At 34.9% G+C, this 22,534-nt stretch overlaps 1 protein-coding gene across 6 annotated transcripts in view; it reads left to right on the top strand.

Moving 5' to 3' along the window:
- Positions 1-22,105, top strand: part of CCDC85A (coiled-coil domain containing 85A) — a 196,743-nt gene extending 174,638 nt beyond the window's left edge. For 2 of the 6 annotated variants that reach the window (XM_024242493.3, XM_024242492.3), the window contains one exon: positions 20,186-22,105. In XM_024242493.3, coding sequence (XP_024098261.2) covers positions 20,186-20,235 — 50 coding nt within the window. In that variant the 3' untranslated portion in view covers positions 20,236-22,105. Of the gene's footprint in view, positions 1-8,275; positions 8,411-11,738; positions 11,859-15,677; positions 15,777-20,185 lie in introns of all 6 variants that reach the window. The other 4 variants (XM_024242489.3, XM_024242490.3, XM_002812016.6 and 1 more) reach the window with 4 other exon arrangements.
- Positions 22,106-22,534: the final 429 nt, after the last annotated feature.

The following is a 22,534-nucleotide window of genomic DNA, read 5'->3' as shown; positions in this document are numbered from 1 at the left end:
AGACTCATTGCCTAGAAGCAGTTGCCTGTGTTTCCTAGGCATTGTTTAACAGCCTCTTTTTCTTTTTTTCAACCAGGCCTTCATTGTTATTCTTTATGTGCTGTCACTCTGGCTACAGGGACACTAGGTGTTTGCTGTCTTAGCCCTTTCAAAAGATATTAATTCTTTTCTTCCTGGGGTTTGCCCTTTGTAATTTTTGTAAAAAGGCATCCTGCTAACCTTCTGTAATTACTTTTATTTCGTTTTATTTTTTCTGGGAACTATATTTCTGTATCTGTAAGTTTCACCTGGAGGAACAGGTATTTCAAAATTACTTTCTTTTCCTTCCAATAACATTTTATTGTTTGCAGAGATATTTTCATCAGTGATACAGTGAGCACTGCATGAAGTTAAAATCATTTTAAATTTAAATGTTTTGCAAACTCTCTTATTTCACATGTCAGAAGAAAACCTTTTGGAGGGTATTTGTGACAAAGAATGCTTGAGGGTTTTGCATTATTCATCACTTCTTTGATCTTGATTTTAAAAATCTGATGAAAGAGTTAGATCTATTACTTCCCCCAGTATTTTCTATCCTGGTTAATAGCATGACCATTTAGCTAGTACCTAACCAGAAAGTTGATAGTCATCCTGGATAACTCCTTCAACCTCGCTGCCTACATTCAAATAGACATTAAAGTTCATAGGGTCTTGCCCTGTAATCCATCAATATTGTCCTTTTAATTTCTTCTGCTATTTTCTGGTGTAGGCAATAAGTAATACTTTTTTCCCTTCAAATTCTTTGTTGATCTCCTAATTGGAACTTCATCCCAGGCAGTCTGGCCTCACCCAAATCATTCTCCACACTGTTACCAGATCAATCTGTCCACCACTAATCAGTTTCTGTTACATCTGTGTCTCCACATAGAATAAATTTCAAATCCTTCTTACGGCATGGGAGATTTCCCATGCGACTCCTGCATGTCATGTTGGACTCAGCTTTTGCTGCTCTGGGCCTCATAGCCTGTGTGCACATCCTTCTGCTACAAGAAGATAGAACTAATTTTATTTTCCTGAACATGTCAGCAGCCTAAGATTTTTGGTTCTCTGAATTGAAGCTGCTTACTGCATCCACTGTGACTCACACAGGCGTCAATCTCAGCCATTATTTGGCATAATAAATGAGGGGTGTGTGAATTAATATTACTTTCATTTGTTTATTAGGATAGATACACATTTTATGTAATGGTTGCAGCCACAGTTATGTGCCTGGATTGGAGAAGGTCAAATGAGCACAGAGCTGATGTTAATCTGGTGTGTAGCAGTTCATCTGTATCAGTTATTCATATTAACATGCTTCTAATTCAGTTCCTTTGAAGGCTGCTGAGCTATTCCAACCAATCTTACCCTCCCTAGGATCATCTGGATCTCTCTGCAACCCAGGAGCTAAAGAATGAGTGCATAGACTAGAAGGAGACTTCTGGGACCCAAAGAAGGAAAAATTACTCTGGGGTATAAATTACTGAAAACATTACCAGACCCACAGTTAGTATCTTTAAAAAAACTTTTTTTACATCGATAGATAAAATTATGTCTTTACTGTGTACAACATGATGTTTTAAAGTATATATACATTGTGGAATGACTTAATACAGCTAATTAACGTATACATCACTTCACATAATTATCATTTTTGGGTGAGAACACTTTGCATCCACTTTCTTAGTATTTTTCAAGAGTGCAATAAATTATTAACTATAGTCACCATGCTGTACAGTACAGCACTTGAAATTATTCCTCTTGTCTAACTGAAATTTTGTATCCTTTGACAGACATTTCCTTCTCCTTCCCAATCCCCCCACCTCCTGGTAACCACCTTTCTCCTCTCTAAGTAGAAATAAACTTTCTTTAAGATTTCATATATGAGTATGATCATGCAGCATTTATCTTTCTGTGCCTGACTTATTTCATTTAGCGTAATGTCCTCCAGGTTCATCTATGTTGTCACAAGTGACAGGATTTCCTTCGTTTTTAAGGCTGAATAGTATTCTGTTATATATATAGATAGCACATTTTCTTTATTCATCCATTCATGGACACTTAGGTTGTTTCCATATCTTGGCTATTATGACTAATGCTGCACTTAACATGGGAGTGCAGATATCTCTTTGACATACTGATTTTGTTTAATTTTAATGTATACCAAGTAGTGGGATTGCTGAATCATATGGTAGTCCTACTTGTAATTTTTTGAAGAACCTTCATACTGTTTTCCATAATAGCTATACTTATTTACATTCCTACCAGCAGTGTGCAAGGGTTCCCCTCTCCATATTCTTGCCAACACATCTTTTGTCTTTTTGATAATAGTCATTTTAAAAGGCATGAGGTGATACCTCATTGTGGTTTTAATTTGCATTTTGCTCTTGATTAGAACTGTTTAGCATTTTTGCATATATCCCTTTGCTATTTGTACGTCTTCTTTTTAAGAAATGTCTATTCAGGTCGTTTGCTCATTTTTCAATTGGGCTGTTTCCTTGCTATTGAGATGTTTGAGTTATTTCTATATTTTGGATATTCACCCAGCATTTTAGGAACTCAGATTAGCCAGTTTTATTAATCTTTTAATGGACAGCACTTAGGGTAGTCCTAACGTGGTAGGAGCTTAGTGATTGTGAGCTGTTATGTCAAAAACACACCCTCAAGGAGTCCTCTGCCCGCCGAGGAGTCTGTACATAGGCTACAATCCTTCACCACATGTGACGGAGAGAGTAGTCGCCTCCTGGTCCAGATTTCTCCTTCTTATTTCTTTTATCTTTTATGATTTAATCTCCCTTTTATCTTTTTATCTATTTAATCTTTTGCAATTATCTTATAATGCTCTCATTGGCACTGAGATGTTTCATGTGTCAGGGCCCCCACTTCTATTTGCTGGCAATTTTATTCTTTCCTAATGTGACTGCTTCAAGTTAAGTGCAGAATCTTTGTCCAGCAAATTGTTAAGGAAGCTTTATGATCTTCCATAATTTCCACAGAGCCCCTTCTGCCAGTTGTATTCTCTATGTGGGATTGGTGTCACGATTTTCTAGGTACTGTGGCATACTATATGTCTCTATCTCAGGAACTCTTTCCTTTGGACCACTGCCCTGTGCCTGCCCACAGCGTATTCTCTTTCTGCTAGTGTTGTTACAGTAGGATGATATGGGTATTTTCAATTCTGTTTCTTTTGTTAGAATAATTTCTTATTTGGGGGTGGAAATGTGGCCGCCTTTATACTTAGACCACTTGAGGGCTGAAGCTTAAGGAGTTTCCTTCTAAATCCTTTCAAGCTCCAAATCCTGTGGGCAACATGTCCTCATATGCAAAATCTGCTATAGAGCTGTCACCAGAGATTTTGCTTTAAAGTTTCCCAACATAGTTCTCTTTCTCTAAATCGGGTTTCTCAACTTCAGCTATAGCGACATTTTGGGCTAGATAGTCCTTTCTTTGTGAGGGGTCTGTCCTGTGCATTTTAAGATATTTGGCAACATCCTTGGCCTCTACCCACTAAATGCCAGTAGAAACTGCATAGTTTTGACAAGTAAAAATGTCTGCAGGCATTTTTGCCAAATGTTTTCTCTTGGGGGCCAGATCACCCCCGCCCCCATTGAGAACTGACACTCTCAATAATAAACATGCGGACAAAAATTGACAAGTTATAAAATATGTTGACAAGCAAAGCAAAAACATTCATGATAAGGACAGCAAATGCTTATAGAGCACTTATGTGGGCCAGACACTGTTTTAAAAGCTCTTTCCATGTAAGTTTCCAAACCCATAGAGTGACCGTACCATTTTACCATTATTATTTACACTGTATAGACGAGGAAACTAAGGCACAGAAAGGTCATATAGCTTGTCCAAAGTCATGCAGCTCATAAGTGTCAGATCAAGAATTTAGACTCCGGCACTGCGACCCTGGAGTCTGTGATTTGAACTCACTGTGTTTCTCTTTCAACAAAAATTTGTTGAAATAGATATCTATATGGCATTGCATGCAATATCACCTCTGATAGTTACTAAGTTAATGTTTGTTAAGTGAATAAATGAATGACTATACAACCAGGAAATTACTTATTATTTTAAATCAGTATTGAATAGATTCTTTAGTTAATTTAAATGAAAAATGCACTTTTTCTTTGGATATAACCAACTAAATATTATTAGAGTAAGGCAGGAGGGTCTTAGCATTTCTAAGCCTATGCACAAGAATCTCTTGGAAAGGGTTTGCCAAGGTGACCTTTGAAGTCTCTTCTAATCAGAGCTTCTATTTATTTGCTAGGACAGTTTTACAATATGTCAGAATGAAGATTGGCCAAACTGAACAAAATATTATTTCCCTGATGAGATTAAGCAAAGTATCTACCTTGCCCTGTAATAAGGGAATACTGAATTTATCTTCCCCCTTAAACTAGGCATACACTCTGATGAGGTATTAAGCACTGTATGATAGTTTAACCAAGTTCAGGAGTTATAAAAAAATTAAGCATCTTTAAGTAACAGGAAACCACTTTAGCTGATCAATCTTCAGGCTTCCATAGTTGGCCTTCTATAGTGAATGAGAGGGCTGGGCTCTCAAATTTGTTATAAGTGCATTACATCTGATTTATATCAAAGTGAGAAACTATTTTATGTATCACTACAGTATTACTCTATTGAATGTGAGTTTTAGTCAATTGGAAATATTTATATAGTGCATATATATTTTTATATATACACATACATACGTACATATATGTATATGTGTATATTCAATAAGAAACCCAGTATATTTGTTTTCCATCTTTCTGGCGTGCAAACAAAACTTTTTTAAGGAAGAATTTTCATTAAATTAAAAAATGTCCTTGGCTTCATTACTAATTAAAACATTGTAAAGGATTTTTCTAGGAGCTTTATTTTTTAGGTAATTTTCCCTATTGCAGAGATCACACATCAAATTCTGAGTGATCATCATTTTGTGATTCATGTATTTTAGATAACATATAATATTGGACATTTCTTAGTGTTTTTCATTATTTCTATGAGGAACAGTAACACTTAATTCACGCAAATTTGAGAAAAGAAACACGACAGTGTAAAAATGTTAAATGGTCTATTTTTTTGCAAAATTGGTTTTTGTTTCCTTCATTTACGTATATAGCTCATTGTGAGCAATAAGGGAAAGATAAACTATAATGTCTTAGAGAATCTTGTACATCTTTAAATAAATAGATGAGAACTATTTATTATTAGAATGGTCATAGTTTGAAGAGAAAATGTTGCAAATGTAGTTGTTGAAAACTTCATGTTGATTTCATGTTTAAGTACAGAGAATTTTATACCCTATTGAAGTCTGAAGAACTTACCAGAATCTGACCCCGAAAGTCCTGAGGACTAAAGACTATGACTCATGCTAAACCCGTGCAAATGCCCATAGGTGAATTCATTTGCCCATCTTTATGCCTTTCAAAGTCAGGAAGGTAAAAGTCTTCAAGTCAGGCTGACTTATTCTTCTTCTTAGCTTAAAACATAGGTCACTTTATACTTTCTTTATTACTGAGGTTTCCAACAAATAGTTCTTGGGGACTTTTTCTATTCATCGCTCAAGAGGAACCTTTATGTGTGTCTGAAGTTTGCTGAGATGCCTGGTGAGTGAGAAGTACAGTTTGGATTTCCCCCTTTTTCTTCCTTTCAGTACTTGATTTTCACTTTTCCTTCCTCCTCACAAATTTTGGAAATACTTCATTTTCTGAAAAACCCTACACTACTACCTCTATAGAAGTTTCCAGAGTTTTCAAGGAATAAAAACTATTGACTATAGTACAGTTATAGTGAAACTTAAAGAGGCTCAGTGATTCATACTTCTTCATATTCTTTTATGATTTCTATGAGTACTTACCACAGAATAAGTAATCTATAATTTACTTCCCACACAATGGGAGTGTTAGGGTCATTCAGGAATTCTTTTTCACAAACTTGGAATTTTAGAAAACTACAGAAAACAAAACTAAGCAAAACAGAATTCCTCAGAAAATAGGAAGTGATGATCTTAAGACTGTTTGGAATTGTTCTCCCAAATAGTGACCAGAATCTGAGTTTGCCATTTTGAGCCCCCAAGTTGCCAGAAACAAGTTTAACGACTGAATTACTGAAGGCTTCTTATGTTTTATGAAACTGTCTTCAGAAAACACTATATTTGGCAATTGTAGGCCCTGTGAAACACTAAGTCTTCATTAGTGTATAAATACCATTTTGATGTAGTTTATTTGAAAGTCAAAGATGATGGCTGGCCCAGAACACATTTTTCTATGTACCTAGATTAAAAAAATATATAGGCCAACATGGGAAGAACGGTTAATTAATCCTGGTTCTAAAAGAGTGCTTTTTCCTTTAAAATGGTTATATCATCAGTTTATTCTTCCACAAAGATCTGGCCCCTATTTATTGTCCCCCTTATGAGATTAATAATACTATAAAATACATATTTAATGTATTTTAAAGGAACATTTTATAATACTTAAAGTATAGCTATTGTTTTATGTAGTATCTACTTTCTGAAAGTTGGAAATTATTGTGAATTCTCGACATAGTAGCTAAATGGTGCTCATGCCAGCTGGCTTCTAAGTGGGCATAGACCCTACCTTAGATTTCATGGGTATGATGATAAGCTTTGTTATAATGGAGAGGCATTGGGATTTGGCATTGGGATTTAGCCTTGCTACACATTAAGAAAGAATGAAAGTAGAATTACTATATGTTTTACTCAGTTGTTAAATCCAAAAAGGATAAGATCTGAGAGGTGCATGTTATGGAAATAATCAAATTCAGATACTAGATCTCCTTATTTGTAAAAATAACTATAAAATTTGCATTACTCGTTAATGATCATCTCAGAAATAGAAGTATGTAGATTGGGGTGAGAGGTGAGTATTAAGCTGTGAACCATATTATAAATTTTTGGAGATAATTCTTTTGATGATGGAAACAAATTAGATACTACACATGGAATAATTATCAAAAGAGCAGTGTTCAAATTAATGTTGCTATGATGGAATTATCATTATGACCCAAGTGCAAATATATAATTGCCTCTGTTATATGTGAGAAATAGAGTATGTGTGACTTATTTTTATAGGTAACTGGTGCCAATTTAATAGGTTCAGAAAAGAGTTTTGTGAGTACCAACTACTGGTCATTATTTCTTCTCTTTCTCCCTTCACTTAAGACCATGGTGCATTTTCTTTTTTCAACCTCCAGAAGCTAGAGAAGAGTGAAAATTGGACCAGTACTATTCAGATATAGAGCACTAATTTAAAAAAAAAAAATGAATTGATGAGAATTAAAATTTTATGTTCTTATTTTCAGTCTTCTAAAGTCAACCTCAACATTTAGACACTAGAATTTTGGGACCATTTTGTGGATTTTCCATAATTAAAATTATTAAATTATTAAAATTATTTTCTTATTCCTTGGGACATAATATTCTTAGTTATAGGTCTTAGTGAAAGTTGGCAGGAGAGGAAATCATGTTCTAATAAGTTCATTTTGTTTCTGATCATTTTATAGGAGTATACAGTTTGGTGATGGAAAAAGCTAAAATTAAAGAGTTTTTTCTTTTCATTTCAATTATGTGATGCCTCTAGTTCTAATAAATACAAAAAAATTTAGTTAACTTATTAATAGAAAGTTTGATGATTATGTAGATTTTTCTATGTAAAATATTTATTTTAATGCAGTGATGACCTCTTAGCTCACTACATACTCTTCAATGTGCAGAAATGTTGTTAAAAATTTGATGCAGTTTCAATTTTCTGAGTATTATTGAATATGTATACCCGAATTTCACTTCTTAACAAAAGGACATAGTGCTCCCAATTGTATTTCAAGTAACTTTTGTTAAGTTCTGAAGTTATGTAGTTTATTTCTGTATAATATCCAGGTAAAACATATTATTATTTTATGCTGGTAAAACCCATAAAATAAAGTTGTTTAAGTACCTTCAAGTTTTTTTCTGTAATTTTGACTTTATCATCTACTTTTTGGTAGAGCTGATAATGTAGTTATATGTTTACCAGAAACTTAAATCAGGATTAGGTCTAATATATAGGACTTCAGATTGTTTTTATTTTTATTTTTTCCCTAGCTACAGGTGCATGTTACAGCTTGCCATTGTGGTCATTGTGGTTCATCTCATTAAGCTTCATGTTCTATCTGCTTTCTTGAGACTTGGGAAACAGTATTTTTCTGAGTGATTGTACCATATTGTTCCAAATATAAGGCCAGCCAGAATAGAAGGCAACCTCCAACTAGAAACAGCTCAAATATGGAGAAAGGCTGGGGGCCCAGAGCCCGGCGGGTCTTGCAGTGGTGGCAAGGGTGCCGAGGAATAGGACGATGCCTGCCCACTCTCCCGGTGAGTGAAGATGAGTCAGCTGGATGCATTTGCTTGTGCATAACCAGATGACTTCTGTTGCTAGAGAAAAAGTTATACTGGGGGGTAGAAAACAAGTTCATACACATGAAAGAAAGTTGGATGTTTAAGTCTGGGGAGGGAGGATGGGAGTAGAATTTTTCACCTCCTAAACAGTTTTCTTGTTTTTTCCCCCACGTCTGGGGGCGAAAGTTGAGCAACCCCATGCAGGAGAGAAGAACAAAGGTACCCTGGACGTTTCATGATAAAAGGAGTTTAGGTCAGTGGTCTTGAAAATCATGTCTCTAGACAAGCTCAGAAAAGTACTCCTTTGCCCTTTAAAATTGTCTACTGACTGAGAGGTGATGCATGCACTGTGAGATCATGTGTAGCTTGAAAACAAGCCACTCAATCTGGAAATCACATTTCCAGTTTTAGTAAGATTTTTCTCTTTTTAAATTCCCTGTTTGGCTCAGTAGCATATTTTTTTAAATAGTTCAGTGAAAATGTATTAGTCGACTGAGAGTATCTGTAAACTGAACCCTCATAATTCTCCAAATATTGGTCTGATTCTGCTAAGTGCATAGAAAACTAACCTTTTATTTTATAGTACTAAATGAGATATAATAGAATGAAGTGCTTCATTCTGTTATTGCAGTCTAGAAAATTATTTAACATCTGTTGGAAGTAAACTTCACCAGGCACTTGGTTACCTTTGTGGCTTCACAAAAACAAAATAAAATATAAGCCTTGATCTTTCTGGTTGATTTGTAGTCCATGGCTCCCAAAGCTAGTTTGAAGTATAACTTTCATCCCTAAATGATGAATTTCCCCCCACTGTATACTCTAGGCAAAATACTATTGTAGCCCCCACCCCATTTTTTTAAGGAAACTACTTTCATAAAAAAATGTGTGTTTTTGAATAGATATGGCCAGAACAGGACTTTGTTTACATTTAAACAATGGAAAATGGCTCAGATGATTTGGTTTAAGGATGTTGTTTACATTGATTTTTAGAAGTTCTCTTAAACCAAAATGCCCTGAACGATAGAGGCCCATGCCCAAGGAAAAGGATGGTATTATTGATACGCTTATCTTTTTACCAGGTCTGGAAAGAGAACCTTTGAAGCAGAAAGGCTGGGCAGAAAAGGATTTGAAAGTAAAAACAGGAAGGAAGTAGCTCAGAGTGGGAAGGTTTATTGCCTTCTAAATTAGAGGAAATATGACTTCTAAGTCAGAGGAAATATGGCACTGCAATGGTGGATCCTAAACAAGAGGTTTGAAGCGAATTCTGTATAACCTGAGAAATCTTTTGAAAAGCATTCATAAGAGTGGTACCAGGAGGAAAAGAGAAGAGTAGAGGACCAGGGTTACTCAGGAAAGAGGAGCTTCCTTTTATAACTCCTTAGTTTTGGAACCATTTTATTCCAAAGGATCCAAAGTACAGAGGAAGAAGATGTCCAAAATATGAGGGTAGGTGAAGGGCGTGTCCCTTAACCATCTTTAAACTTTAGATAATTTCCCTTCCATTAGATGTATTAGGCATTATTATTTCTGATTTGATCTGGGTTACAAATACAGGAAAACAAATTTTATAATTTCCTTCCCCACAGGGGATTGGGGCTGTTCTAATTGACAATCCTGTTTCATCACCTGCTGTACATTTTAGTTTTAGTAGCAATGGAGGACAGAAGCTGAGGAAGCCACGTACATGCCATATTCTACTGCTTCCTCTCCTTGTTGGCTAGTGAGGCTGGGTGCAGGACCTGACTGGATTGTAGAACTCTTTGAGCAGGGAAAAGAATGTGGCCTCAGTAGGCTAGTGAGGTGGCAGGGGGAGACTTTGAGGACATAGGAGAAATGACAGCAAGAAAGAAAGGGAGAAAATCTTCCAAATTGCAAAAATAATAATCTGCAATAATAATAATAACTTTAAGTTAATAATAATAAACTTTCCTTATAAAGCATGGTTTACATGTAATCCATACCTATAATAGCTGGGTGCAGATTTCTCCTCTTATCTCTAAAATGTACAGCATAAAAATTCTCTTGGCTGAGCATCATTGCTCATGCCTGTAATCCTAGCACTTTGGGAGGCTGAGGCAGGAGGGTCACTTGAGGCCAGGAGTTCAAGACCAACCTGGGCAACATAGCAAGACCCTGTCTCTGTGAAAAAGATAAAATGTCACTAGGCATAGTGGCACATGCCTGTAGTCCCAGATACTCAGGAGGCTGAGGTGGGAGGATTGCTTAAGCTCCGGAGTTGAAGGCTGCAGTGAACAATGATCATGCCACTGCACTCCAGCCTGCACGATGGAGAGAGTCTGCAAGTTAATATTCCAAACTATCGTTGTTTCTCTCTTTATGAATTCTCATGATACACTTTCAGTGACTCCTCTTCGGGGTATTAGATTGATAGAATCAACTTGAATGGAGCAATTACTAATCAATTAGACTTGAAAAATTCTGTAAATAGGTTGGTAGGCAGAAATTAAAATCTCAGGTTCTCTAGTAGTGTAATGATCTACATAAAAATAGATTTGGAAAATTCCCATGTGACTGCTTTTTCTAGGAGAATCGATAACTGATACTCTCTTTTTCTTTGCTGATCCATTAGTCTTCCCCCAAGCACCCTTTAGAAAAAGTACAGATCCTTACGGGAAATTTCCAGTTCTTGTACAGAAGAATGTGGCCCGCACATGTCAAATTAATCATGTACAGGTTCTAGTTTCTTACCAATTAAGTTGAAGAACCACTAAACTAAAAATATGTAGTTTATTCTGTTTTTCATCTTTAAAAAGAGCAGAAAAGGACAATTTTCACTTTTTAAAGAAAACGTTGAATTTGGATAAATCTTTTTTGAAAATGCTTTATTATAGGTCTTTCCCTCAAAGAAGGGTTTTGTAAGAGACAGTTTCTCCAACACAAGAATGTGATGTGTCTGCATATTCTGAGACATATGGAATATGGCATTTGGCTTGCTGAGTGAGCATGTTTAACTCAGCAATGGAGTAACTCATGAATTTCCTACTCTTAAGTATCTTTGAGTTTCAAAAATCATTCTTGAAATGTGTTTAAGGGCCATTCCTTGGGGGTGGGGCATTTCAGAGATGGCATCTGACAATGTATTGAAGTGGCTCTTCATTATGTTTTCTTGCTGGTCAAGCAGCAAGTGTGTTCCAATGAACAGATTGATAGCATTGTAGACTAGGTTAGAAAAAGTAACAAAATGGCTAATTCTCATTTGGTAGTGAAATTTAATATTGAATGACATCTTTGTAGTTATAAACGACTTTTGTTTTAATAACAAAGTTGTTGATTTTCTACTAAGGGTTCTTTTAGGTTGTCATCAGGGGCTGATGGGAGTAACAGTTCACCCAACTCTGCAGCTAGCTTCAGTGGACATGCCACACCTTCCCAGCAGCCTGAACCTGTGGTACATTCTCTTAAGGTAACCAATCGTGTGCAACCATTTATCCAGAGCTTCAGTTGTGTCGTGGCTTGTTCGCTGTAGTCTAGTAGTCCTCACAGTCTTGCTTGAACCATAGATATTTTATTTTTTGACTCCTTATGGTGTAACTTTTTAAATCTTAATTTTTGAAGTATGATTTTAATTGTTCTAAACTGACAATGAGTTTGAGTATTTATGGTTGAATCTCTAGTTTTATCATTTTGTTTTGAGTAATGTGATTCATATCTATCAGCATCGTAGTTGAAGTCTGTGCATGTATATCCATATTTGTAAAAAACTGTGATAGGTATTTTATGTGCAATGTTTGTAGCATGGATGTCTTCAAATATAGAAAGTTAATAGTTGGTCAGAATATGGAAGGTTGCCACATTATTCTTTCTTGATGCAATTGAAGTACATTATACAACTTAAATAAAATATTGAAATAAATAAAAACCTACTCTTTCCTCTTCTAAGTAGAAATTGGGTTCTCAAACTCCAGTTAATGCCCTGTTATAGAATAGTAGAAAATAGATATATGGTGTTCTACATAAAGCTACTTTACTTTTGTGTCTTTCTTCACATTTTGCAGTGATTTCACAAAAAATTGCCTAAAATTTGTCATCTATTTTCTTTACCAATAATGAGCTTTCCAATAAGTAAAATTAATGAAAAATCAGGATTATAGTTACAATTAATAATAAATAAACAATATAAATATTCATCTATCTCAGAGAAGAAACTAATGCAGGCGATAAAAATCATCTTACAAATTGAGACGGTTTCTTGAAATTTTATCAGTTTCAAAGTATGAAGCACTGTAACAAATCCATCTATAATTTCTAACATGTAGCTTTGATCAAACCTTTCTGACCCATAAAACAGGTAGAGTGCTTCCAATCTGCTTTTACCACGTGAGTTTCACAGCTCTTCTTAAAACTGTTTCAATTTCAAAATGATTTATCATCAGCCTGAAGATGCACTTCTCTTTTGGAGTGGGCCACACTTTCTGTGGCATGCACAAAACAAATACATAGATGAGAACTTCAAAATGTTTATTTCACTTTGAGATGATTAAGTTTTAGCAGAAGATTTTGCTCCCTCAGGATATTTTGCTTCAGCTTATATAAAATGAATTTGCTTTTCCTAAACATATACTAATTATTGATGAGAGAAGGTAGGACAACCATGCTAGTGGCCACTGACGGTGCACTTGGCATTTTCTGTCTTTGTTGGGATAATTCACAAAGTGAGCAACCGAGAGGAATTCCTGGGAAGGCACAGCCAGTATGAGGGGGCACTGCTTTGCCTCTAGTGAGTGTTGGTTTATGGACTGTTGAGTATCTTGTTCTCTGTGGCAGCACTTGGATGAACTTTAGCATGAATCAGGCACTAGCTATCTGAAAAGCATTTTAAAAGTGGAAAATGGACCAGAGATTGGCTTCAGTCTTGTAGTATTATAGCATCTGCACACACTCCAACAGCAGCAACTTGTCCTCCTATTCAAACTGTTTGAAAGCCATTTCAGCCTGTTGCCTTATTAAATGGCAGTTGCTATTTGAATCAGATCAGCATAGTGGGTCACATTGAAATATTTTCCAGATTTCTCAATGCAGCTGTTAGTGTGGCCTAAAAGGAAGGGGAGGGCAAGGAAGAGCTCCTCAATTTTCTCTGAATTTAGTTCTAATTTTCATACAAAATTTTATCTCTGGGAGTCCAAGGTGGGCGGATCATGAGGTCAGGAGTTTGAGACCAGCCTGGCCAACATAGTGAAACCCTGTCTCTACTAAAAATACAAAAATTCAGCTGGGCGTGGCGGCAGGCACCTGTAATCCCAGCTACTTGGGAGGCTGAGGCAGGAGAATTGCTTGAATCCGGGAGGCAGAGGTTGCAGTGAGCCCAGATTGTGCCATTGCACTCCAGCCTGGGTGACAATGTGAGACTCCTTCTCAAAAAAAAAATTATATATATATATATATATATATATTTCAAGAGAGGGAGATGTTATGTTATATTCAATACAGATAAGTGTCCTTGGTTGGCAGATGAGTGGTACTGAGCAAGTGAAACATCTTTATTAGAAAACTGGGGGCCCTTGAATATCCAATGTGTTTACTTCCATGAGTTAACTGTGTTAGGACACAGAAATATGTACAAACATCATTTTTGGGAAATGCATCTTAAAAAGATTCCATTATAAGAAAAAGAAATTATGGCCACTTGGCATGTTTTGTTTTTGAGAGCCAGCTATCTAGAGCTGATTTATATCATGAGATATGTCTATTCTGAAAAGAATAATTAGTACAGTGGCTTAGTTTCTCACTTTCTGATAGATTTTATAGAAAACGCTAGGCTTTATAAAATCTATGGTCATGGTTTGTGGGGAAATGTAAATCACTGTAAGAAATTAGTACATTTGTAATGACACTATATTTTTCTTGTTTTAAAATTTATGATAACTATTAATTGGAGCTTTACTTCATTTACTAAAAATTAACTGATTCGAAGTACACTTCTCTGAGGTGCATTACAAATCAAATTTGTAGGTAAATGAGCTTGCTCAAGGAGCTCTTTATGTTTTCTATGAATATTCACCAAGCACAGTCAGTGATTTTCTCTAAATATGTAAAGAAGGTAAATTAACTGTAATCTGAGATGAGTATCAGGGCTCAGAAGTGGCATTTTTATAATAATAATGGCTAGAAGTTTCAAATTAATGAGCATAGTTTGTGATCAGATTATTTATTACAGGATTGAACTCTAGTTAGATTCAGATAGTGTCTATGAACTTGACCTGAAGGTCCCACTTCATGCTTAAGTCATTTAGTTTGGCTCCATTGGTGTAAATTCACAGGTAGCAGATGTGACCATCAGCATTGACCACGATGACAGTAGAATCGAGTAGCTTGGCAGTGTTGCAGTTGGTGTGGATTCTATAGGAACTTCTAGGAAGAGCATTAGTTTTTTGTATTACTTCAACACTTTGATTTATAAACTGATATAGATAAAAACAACAAACAGCACAGAAAGCCAAAGTTATTTTCTCCTTTTGTAGTATAAAAAGGTACCCACAATAAAACTTTAGACATTTTTAAAGGAATATTATTTTCAACCTGTTTAGGGCTAATTTAGAGAAGTGTAAACATAGGCCTCTAAAATTGTTTAAAAGGCATTTTATTCCAGGACATTTTGCTTTCATGAAAAATATTTAAAATGTTGTTCAAATATTTTCACTATAAGGAGCCAGTGCTTCTCTTTGATACTATCAAAGAGCCACCTCCACATGCCTTTTCTTAGGCACTGGGAACATGTCCAGGCAAGAACTGCGAGGTCAGTAGTTCTTACGTGCATATTCCTGGGTTTTGACCAGTTTCACCTGTCACTATCATCTTTTTTAGTCATCTTTTATGCAGGCCATGTCTACATATCATTTGGACCATTTGGCACATAGTTAATTATATTGGTCATCATTACAGTAGAGCAAGAGTTATTGACTATATCCAAATTGTTGACACAGTGAGGTTATCTTAATGACCAAAGTAAATGCATATACTTATTTTAGACACTAATGAATTCCATTGATTATTAGTGATGCAATGGATTGCTTTTAATGGCCATTTGAAAATCAAATAGAATCATTCCAAATAGATTTCAGAACAATCAGCTATTTAAAAAATATGTTGCCATATACTAATCCACTCTGATATGCACACATGGAGAAAACTAAAGGTTTTACAAAGTGGAGCTCCTTGATGGTTTTATCATAACTAACAAGCTTTTTTCCATGTGAAATTTGCTTTTCTTTTTCAACAAATCCAGGTCTTGGATGTTCAGGAAACTATAGATCGTCAACAGGGTAAAGAGTATGAACATGACCTTAGTGAGACAGAAAAAGCTATAGTCAGAGAAATGTGCAATGTAAGTTTAATGTGCTTTATTGTGTATTCTGTGTTGAAAGCCACATCGTAGCTTAGCTATTGTTTTATGAATATTTTTAAAATGCTGACCAAATGCCTTTATGTTTTTATATGAAAATAAAACCAATTTCCCTTGTTTTTATTTTCAGTATATTTTATTGTAGTTTTATTAACACAATCATGTTACAGAATATTCAATTTAGAGATGATCAGCCAATTCTGTATTCCAGAAGACTCTACAAACATTTCTAAATACTAAATTTACTGTCTAAAATGTTTCCAATTTTGGTAAAATAAATGGGTTTCTATTTTATACTTCTAAGAAGTTTGTTAAAGATCAGTGTTTAAAAACCTATGATAAAGAAAATACAGCCACCTTTAGATTTGCTTGTAACTATTCTTGGAAAAAATCGCCATCTTACTAGGTAATTTTGCTTAGTTCTTCATATATCATATATGTGTGCTTCATGTCATGTGAAGTATTATCTTTAGCTTTCAGTTGTTTACCGGAACTCAGAATATAGTAAGATAAGAAAGACAGATAAGAACCTAAAAGATAGTTAGGCCAGGCACAGTGGCACACACCTATAATCCCAGCACTTTGGGAGGCTGAAGAGGGAAAATTACTTTAGCTCAGGAGTTTGAGGCTGCAATGAGCTATGATCATACCACTCCACTCCAGCCTGGGCAACGGAATGAGACCCTGTCTCAGAAAAAAAAAAAAGAGAATAGACAATAGAAATCTATCCATGAAGTCAGAGACCACAGTGAAAAAAACAAAAAAGATGTGTTATTTTCATCATGCATATTCAATGCAATCATTAATATGGCTTGGATTTTTACTATTAATCCCTGACTAAATTGTAATTTTTTGAGTAATATACATGGGATGTATCATTTAATCAATAATATAAATTGTGAGGCTTTAAATAGCTAAATGGATTATTGTAGGGGAAGCCATTGTTAAATGCAAGAAATCATGGTTAAGCACTGGTCATGTTAAACACTGATTTTAATTGGCTTTACATTATACTTTTATCCTCATATTCTTTTCTCTATCCTCTCAGGATGTGAAAATTGCTTAGAAATACCCTTTAGCTTTAGATCTATTAGGACCAGATATTCTCAGACACTTACGCATCTACCTCTTCGAGATGTTTCTGGAATCCAGTAAATGTTACATAAGTACCCTGGGCATTTTTTATGTGCTGGAATGAGATTTGTAGTCTCTTGCTTGCCTGTGTTGTGGCTGATTTTTCTCTTCCAACCCTTCCTAAGTTATTTGTTTTTCTTTCCTGCATATCTGTTGTCTGTTTTCAAAAGGACATCTAGTTCTAGATGTCATCTTTCCTAAATGCACGACCATTCACCTTCTTTAGCTTTTCAACCTGTGCTTAAGATTTTCAATTTGAATATTTCCCTCAGATAAATTTTAAAAAGTGAGCCACATACCTAGGAATGCCTGTTGCTTCTCATCTATTGATTATGGAATGAGAGAGAAAGTTCAGACAATAGGAACTGTTGAACTAGAAGGGGCCATAGAGGTCATTCTCCAGTGTTTGTCCAAAGAATAGTATGTGGACCTCCTTCCTAATTTGGACCTCTGAGTTTACCATCAGACCTCAGGCAATTCAGATATGAACCCCTGGGTAAGAACCCGAACACTCTAATTCTATATTTGAAGAAACTAAGATCCAGAAATTAAGTTACTTGCTCGAACTATTTTCTAATGAATAGTGAAGTCAGAAGTACACCACGATTTCCTTTGAGGACCTTTCCTGAGGAACGAAAAGTGAAAAGCACCATATTTTACAGAGGGGGCCATCTCCACGGTGCTTAATGCCAGAATTTCTGTAAAAAATTCCAGGATTGTTTCTTTCCCTTTTCCTTTCCTTTCCTTCCTTTCAATTTCTGGACATTAGAAAATTCATATCTTAGTCTCAATAGAGACCCATTACTGGATTGGATTTTGATTAGTTTTATGTTGATCTTTTTGTTTGCCTGCTTTTTCAAAAATGAATTGAAAGGCACCATACAGTATTATTTTTATTTTTTACTATATAAGATACTTTCAGAAAGCCAAAAGCTTGCCCGCCTTGTTTACCTTTAAAAGTTCTCTAGGAGTATGTTTTCTGTCTCCTTTTGTCTTTGATCCCCAGAATTTGAGGAAAAAATGCAAACAAACCCAAATCTGATTCTTAAGCAATTTTATATATTTGGAAATAATTAAAAAGTGTTATTGTCACCATTATTAATTATATGATCAAAAACACATAGTCAATGCCACAGAATAAGGAAAAATGCAGATTATAAAGCAGTTTCATAGATAAGTTGTGAAACTAGCGAAGATTATGAAGGCTTGGCTTCTAGTAGAGAAATTATATGCCTTTATAATAATGTCACAGAAAAATAAAGTTTTCCCATAATATGAGATAGGTTATAAGACTCAGATATAACTTGGGACAATAGCAGTTTTGCTGTCATTTCTAATATTACTCCTAGAGATTAGATGTTGTTGACATCTACAGAGCAAAAATATTATTATTTATATTACCATCATGTGGGTTAGTATGTAGTTAGCTATTCTCTTCCCAAACTGTGCTACAGAAATAAACATACTGCCCCCTAAGAAATAGTAAATCTGCCTTTTTGTAGTAGTTGTTTTATTTTAGGTTTGTCTGTTTGGCTCTTGTAAATTCCCTGAGGACAGTCGAAATACCTGATTGGTCATCTCAGTCACAGTCTCAAACACACACCTGTTATGCCTTTTTAGTTAATAAGTCACTACTCCTGTGTCAACCTTAGTATTGTTGGTTTATTTCAAAGTTCTGCCTTCTTTAAGAGTTTCCTTTCACCACATAGTTATATCTGGGTTAAGCTCATTGTGTTCTACATTTCAATAATTGAAGAGGAGTTGCACTTTTGAGTTGTAACCATCTAGTGCTGGTGTCTGTTATCCTTGTAAGGTCCTTAAGTCTACCCTCTGCTTTTAAACCACACATTCAAAGCATTCTGGATAGATGTAATTGTATTTAAGGGCTAGAAAAGGAAAGTCCATAGCATCCTTTGGCTCCTTGATTCAGTGTTTGTGTCTTGTAAATTTATTAAGAAATGAGACTTTCCTAACTCTCTTGTGTATGGCTTGAGCCATCCATTGCTATATATTAATAATTCCTTTCCAGATATTTAAGAACCCTAACTTCAACTCCTTTTGAGTACACTGGGATATTTATGCCATGTATTGGTATATGCTGAGACATTGAGATTAACAGTTTCTTTGGTTTAGAAACGAAGGTAAACAGAGCCCTATATTGTGTATTACTATGAATGATATTGGGTTTCCCTGTAGTATCCACTTCTATTTAAAAGCAAAACAAAACCAAACAAAAGAAACAGTTTATGAATAATTAACGAACAAACTAGTTTTGTGTTCATGTAAGAGTGTTGTAAAGTTTTGTGCAATCAATCAATCTGATCATAATCCTTAGCGAGAAATAGTCTGGGAGGGTATGCCTGTTATTGTGCATGTGCACATACATGCATGTGCATGTGTGTGTATTCCAATCAATGTTAGTGTATTGATATATTATGGGTGAATTCAGTAGTTTTACATTTATGCTTACATTATTCTTGATTGCACCTTTTGTCCCTCTATGTGGCCCAGCTTCTAACATATTGTAATTGTATCTCTTTCAGTGATTCTTGAATTTATTCTTATCATCTGCCTACATTTGGATGCTTTCTGTTTTGGAAATCCAAGAGATCATATTGCTTGGTAGCTAAGATTTATGACAATTGATGACCCCACTCTGTAGAAAAAGCCAGAGAAATTTACTAGTGGCCCTAAGACTATCACCTCAGGACTTAAATAGCTCAATAACAAAAGCTCCTTCATTTTCCTCAGCACATTAAACACTGATATCCTTTGTTATGGATATATAATATAGGAACCAGGATGATATTGCCAAGGTGTTCTTAATTCTGGCTACACATTAGAATTACTTTTAGAGCTTTTTTTTAAAAATGCAGTTGTCCATGCCTCACTTCTCCCAGTGAAATCAGAATCTTCAAGGATGGGGGGGATTACTGTTTAAGAGTTCCTCAAGTGCTTAGTGTGCAGTCAGAGTTGGGGACCACTTATGTAACTACAGTAAGCTAATATATCATTTTAAAGTTTTGACCCTGGTTACTAACAAGGTTTAATAGTCCCTACTACTAAGTAGTTCTTGTGTTTTAAGAAGCTTGTCATCACATTTTATTTTGTATTTGAACTCATTCATGTGGATATTTTGTCTCTTGTCTTTACTTCATCTTTGCTCCTCTCTTAATTTACCCTTAAGAAACGCAAATCTCCTCATGAAAGAGGAAAAGTAAGATACTCACTCCTTCTTCTTTTTTTTTTTTTTTAAGGTTGTGTGGAGGAAACTTGGAGATGCTGCAGGTTCGTGTCCTGGAATTAGGCAACATTTGTCAGGAAACCAGTACAAAGGACCAATGTGAGATGCGCTCTTTTTCAAACAGCAGACCACTACTGCCAAAAAGTGATAGAAGACAAGAAGAAGAAAAAGGAAACAGTGTGTTTCCACAAACTTGGACTCATGGAATAACATGGAGTAATTGTACATTGCACATATCTCCCCTCTAAAACCTGTAGTACAACTTCTCCCCTCAAGCTGATATTCTGTGTCTCTCACCTCAATGTCCACAACAGTCAATCTCAAACAAGGTAGCTTTGAAAATCTCAAACAGAGTAGCTTTGAAAATCACCATTTTGGTACCAGTGTTTTCATTAGAACTAAGTGTTTTTAACTACCCAGATATAATATTGTAATTGGGAAACCTGCATAGTTTTAAGAGTCCAGTGGAGCCTCAGTGTTTTGAATAGAGATGACTCATTACACATAATGGTGGGAGTTTTCTACCATGTCATATTGAAGATATGAAGAGGTATTTTCCAGCTTCCCAAGTTTGAGAGTTGGGCATTTACCTCTTATACTTCAGTCAACAAACAAACTACTAATTCCTGATGCACAATTAATTTGGATGCAAGATAAGATTAAGTTTCTGGAGTTTTATTTTGACTTCTGAGGTGCTAAAAAATACCATGTAAATTCTCCCTACCAGCTAGAAGGGTAGCAAGACTTTGTAGAGTGCTTCTCAGAGAGTACCATTTACTTCAATTGATCAATATAAATACATCTTTTTTTTTCATCTTAATGAGTTTCTCATAAAGACACATCTTGGGGCATACCAACCTTCATATTCATTCAGTGTATCCATTGGTGTTAATATTAACAATTTCAATTAAAAACAAGCAAACATAATTTTTCTAAGTGTTTCGAGCTGTGAGATGTCAATTTCTACAATTTAGTTTCTAGACATGCTGTATATTTAATAAACTTTATGTAAACTTTAAAATATTGCACTGCATTTATGAAAAAAGCTTTCTTTGCCTACTGCAGCTATCTAACATTTTATGAAACTGACGCATGTCCTTCATTATTGAGGCTAAAAGCTCTTGTTCAGATTGCTTGAGGTTTGAAAAAGAGGTGTGCTAGCTTTGCTTAGTTTATTTCTTATTTTTGGTATACATATACATATATATAATATTAGAATGTGTGTACTGGAAATGCTATGATAGGTATTTTGTGTTAATCCAAATGCAATGATAGTTTCTTGTATGAATGTGCAAGAGGCCTGTGACCGAATGCTACGTTTTTATGGTAGTTTAAGATTATAAAAGTAGAAATGCAACAACTCCCAGTTTTTGGATAGGTTCTAAGTTTCTGAGATTTGATTCATAGCAGATATTCTCTGTTGTTGTTGTTGTTTTAGATGGGCTCATTACATAATGAGTTAATTGTCACTAGTAGGAGACTGTGAAGGAATTTTGTTATACTTTCAAAAATGTTACTGTGATGAAAAATCATCCCTCTATTTTCGGAAAATATTTATGAATTAATTTACTATAGAATTATCTCTCTAATTATCATAATTGGGTTACAATTTAAGCTCCCCTTTTAAATGTTATATTTTAAAATGTTATTACTCTATAAAAGAAAATTGCTTGCTATATTTACACCTTCTTTCCTATGAAAGCTTTCATCCTTAAGTTGTTGTATTCCTACACTCCGAAGACGTTTAAAATAAGCTTTTGTGCCTGCAGCAGAGCCTGCAGAAGCTAATACAAGGGACACTGGTCTTTTGACAAAATAAACTTGTGTAAATTTTGATACTGTATTAAAACTATTTTTTTAAAGTTCTGCATAAAATTGAGTATTAAGTATATGTGTTCATCTTAGCAATGGTAATAAATTATTTAATCTCACAGTGTTTTTGTCTTCTTAAAAATGTCTTTCCTAAATTGAGTCCATTTGTAATAGTCATCATGTCCTAATGCTCCTGTGTGATGGTAGTAATAATAGTCATACAGATGATTCATTATCTTAAACATAAACCAAAGCATGTTTTAAAATATGCTCATAATGAGGGATTAAATATTCAGATATTCCTCAACTTGCACCATTCTCTATTATAATGGAATTAAAGTTTTCAAATGATATTTAAAAATATTTTAAAATGTTTCTGTTATAAAATCCTCTTAGTCTTTTAACTTATATAGATTAAAATTAAACTTAATTATTATCTACTTATTTTTAAAACATTAGTCATCAGAAGGAAATATTTGGGAGAGGAAATACCAAATAAATGGAAAACTTGGCCTCTTTAAGAAACTTATACATTATTCAGAAAAGCATA

Source organism: Pongo abelii, chromosome 12 (assembly GCF_028885655.2).
Source record: "Pongo abelii isolate AG06213 chromosome 12, NHGRI_mPonAbe1-v2.0_pri, whole genome shotgun sequence".
In the NCBI taxonomy this organism is placed as follows: Eukaryota; Metazoa; Chordata; class Mammalia; order Primates; family Hominidae; genus Pongo; species Pongo abelii.
This window is presented reverse-complemented; position numbering and strand designations above follow the sequence as displayed.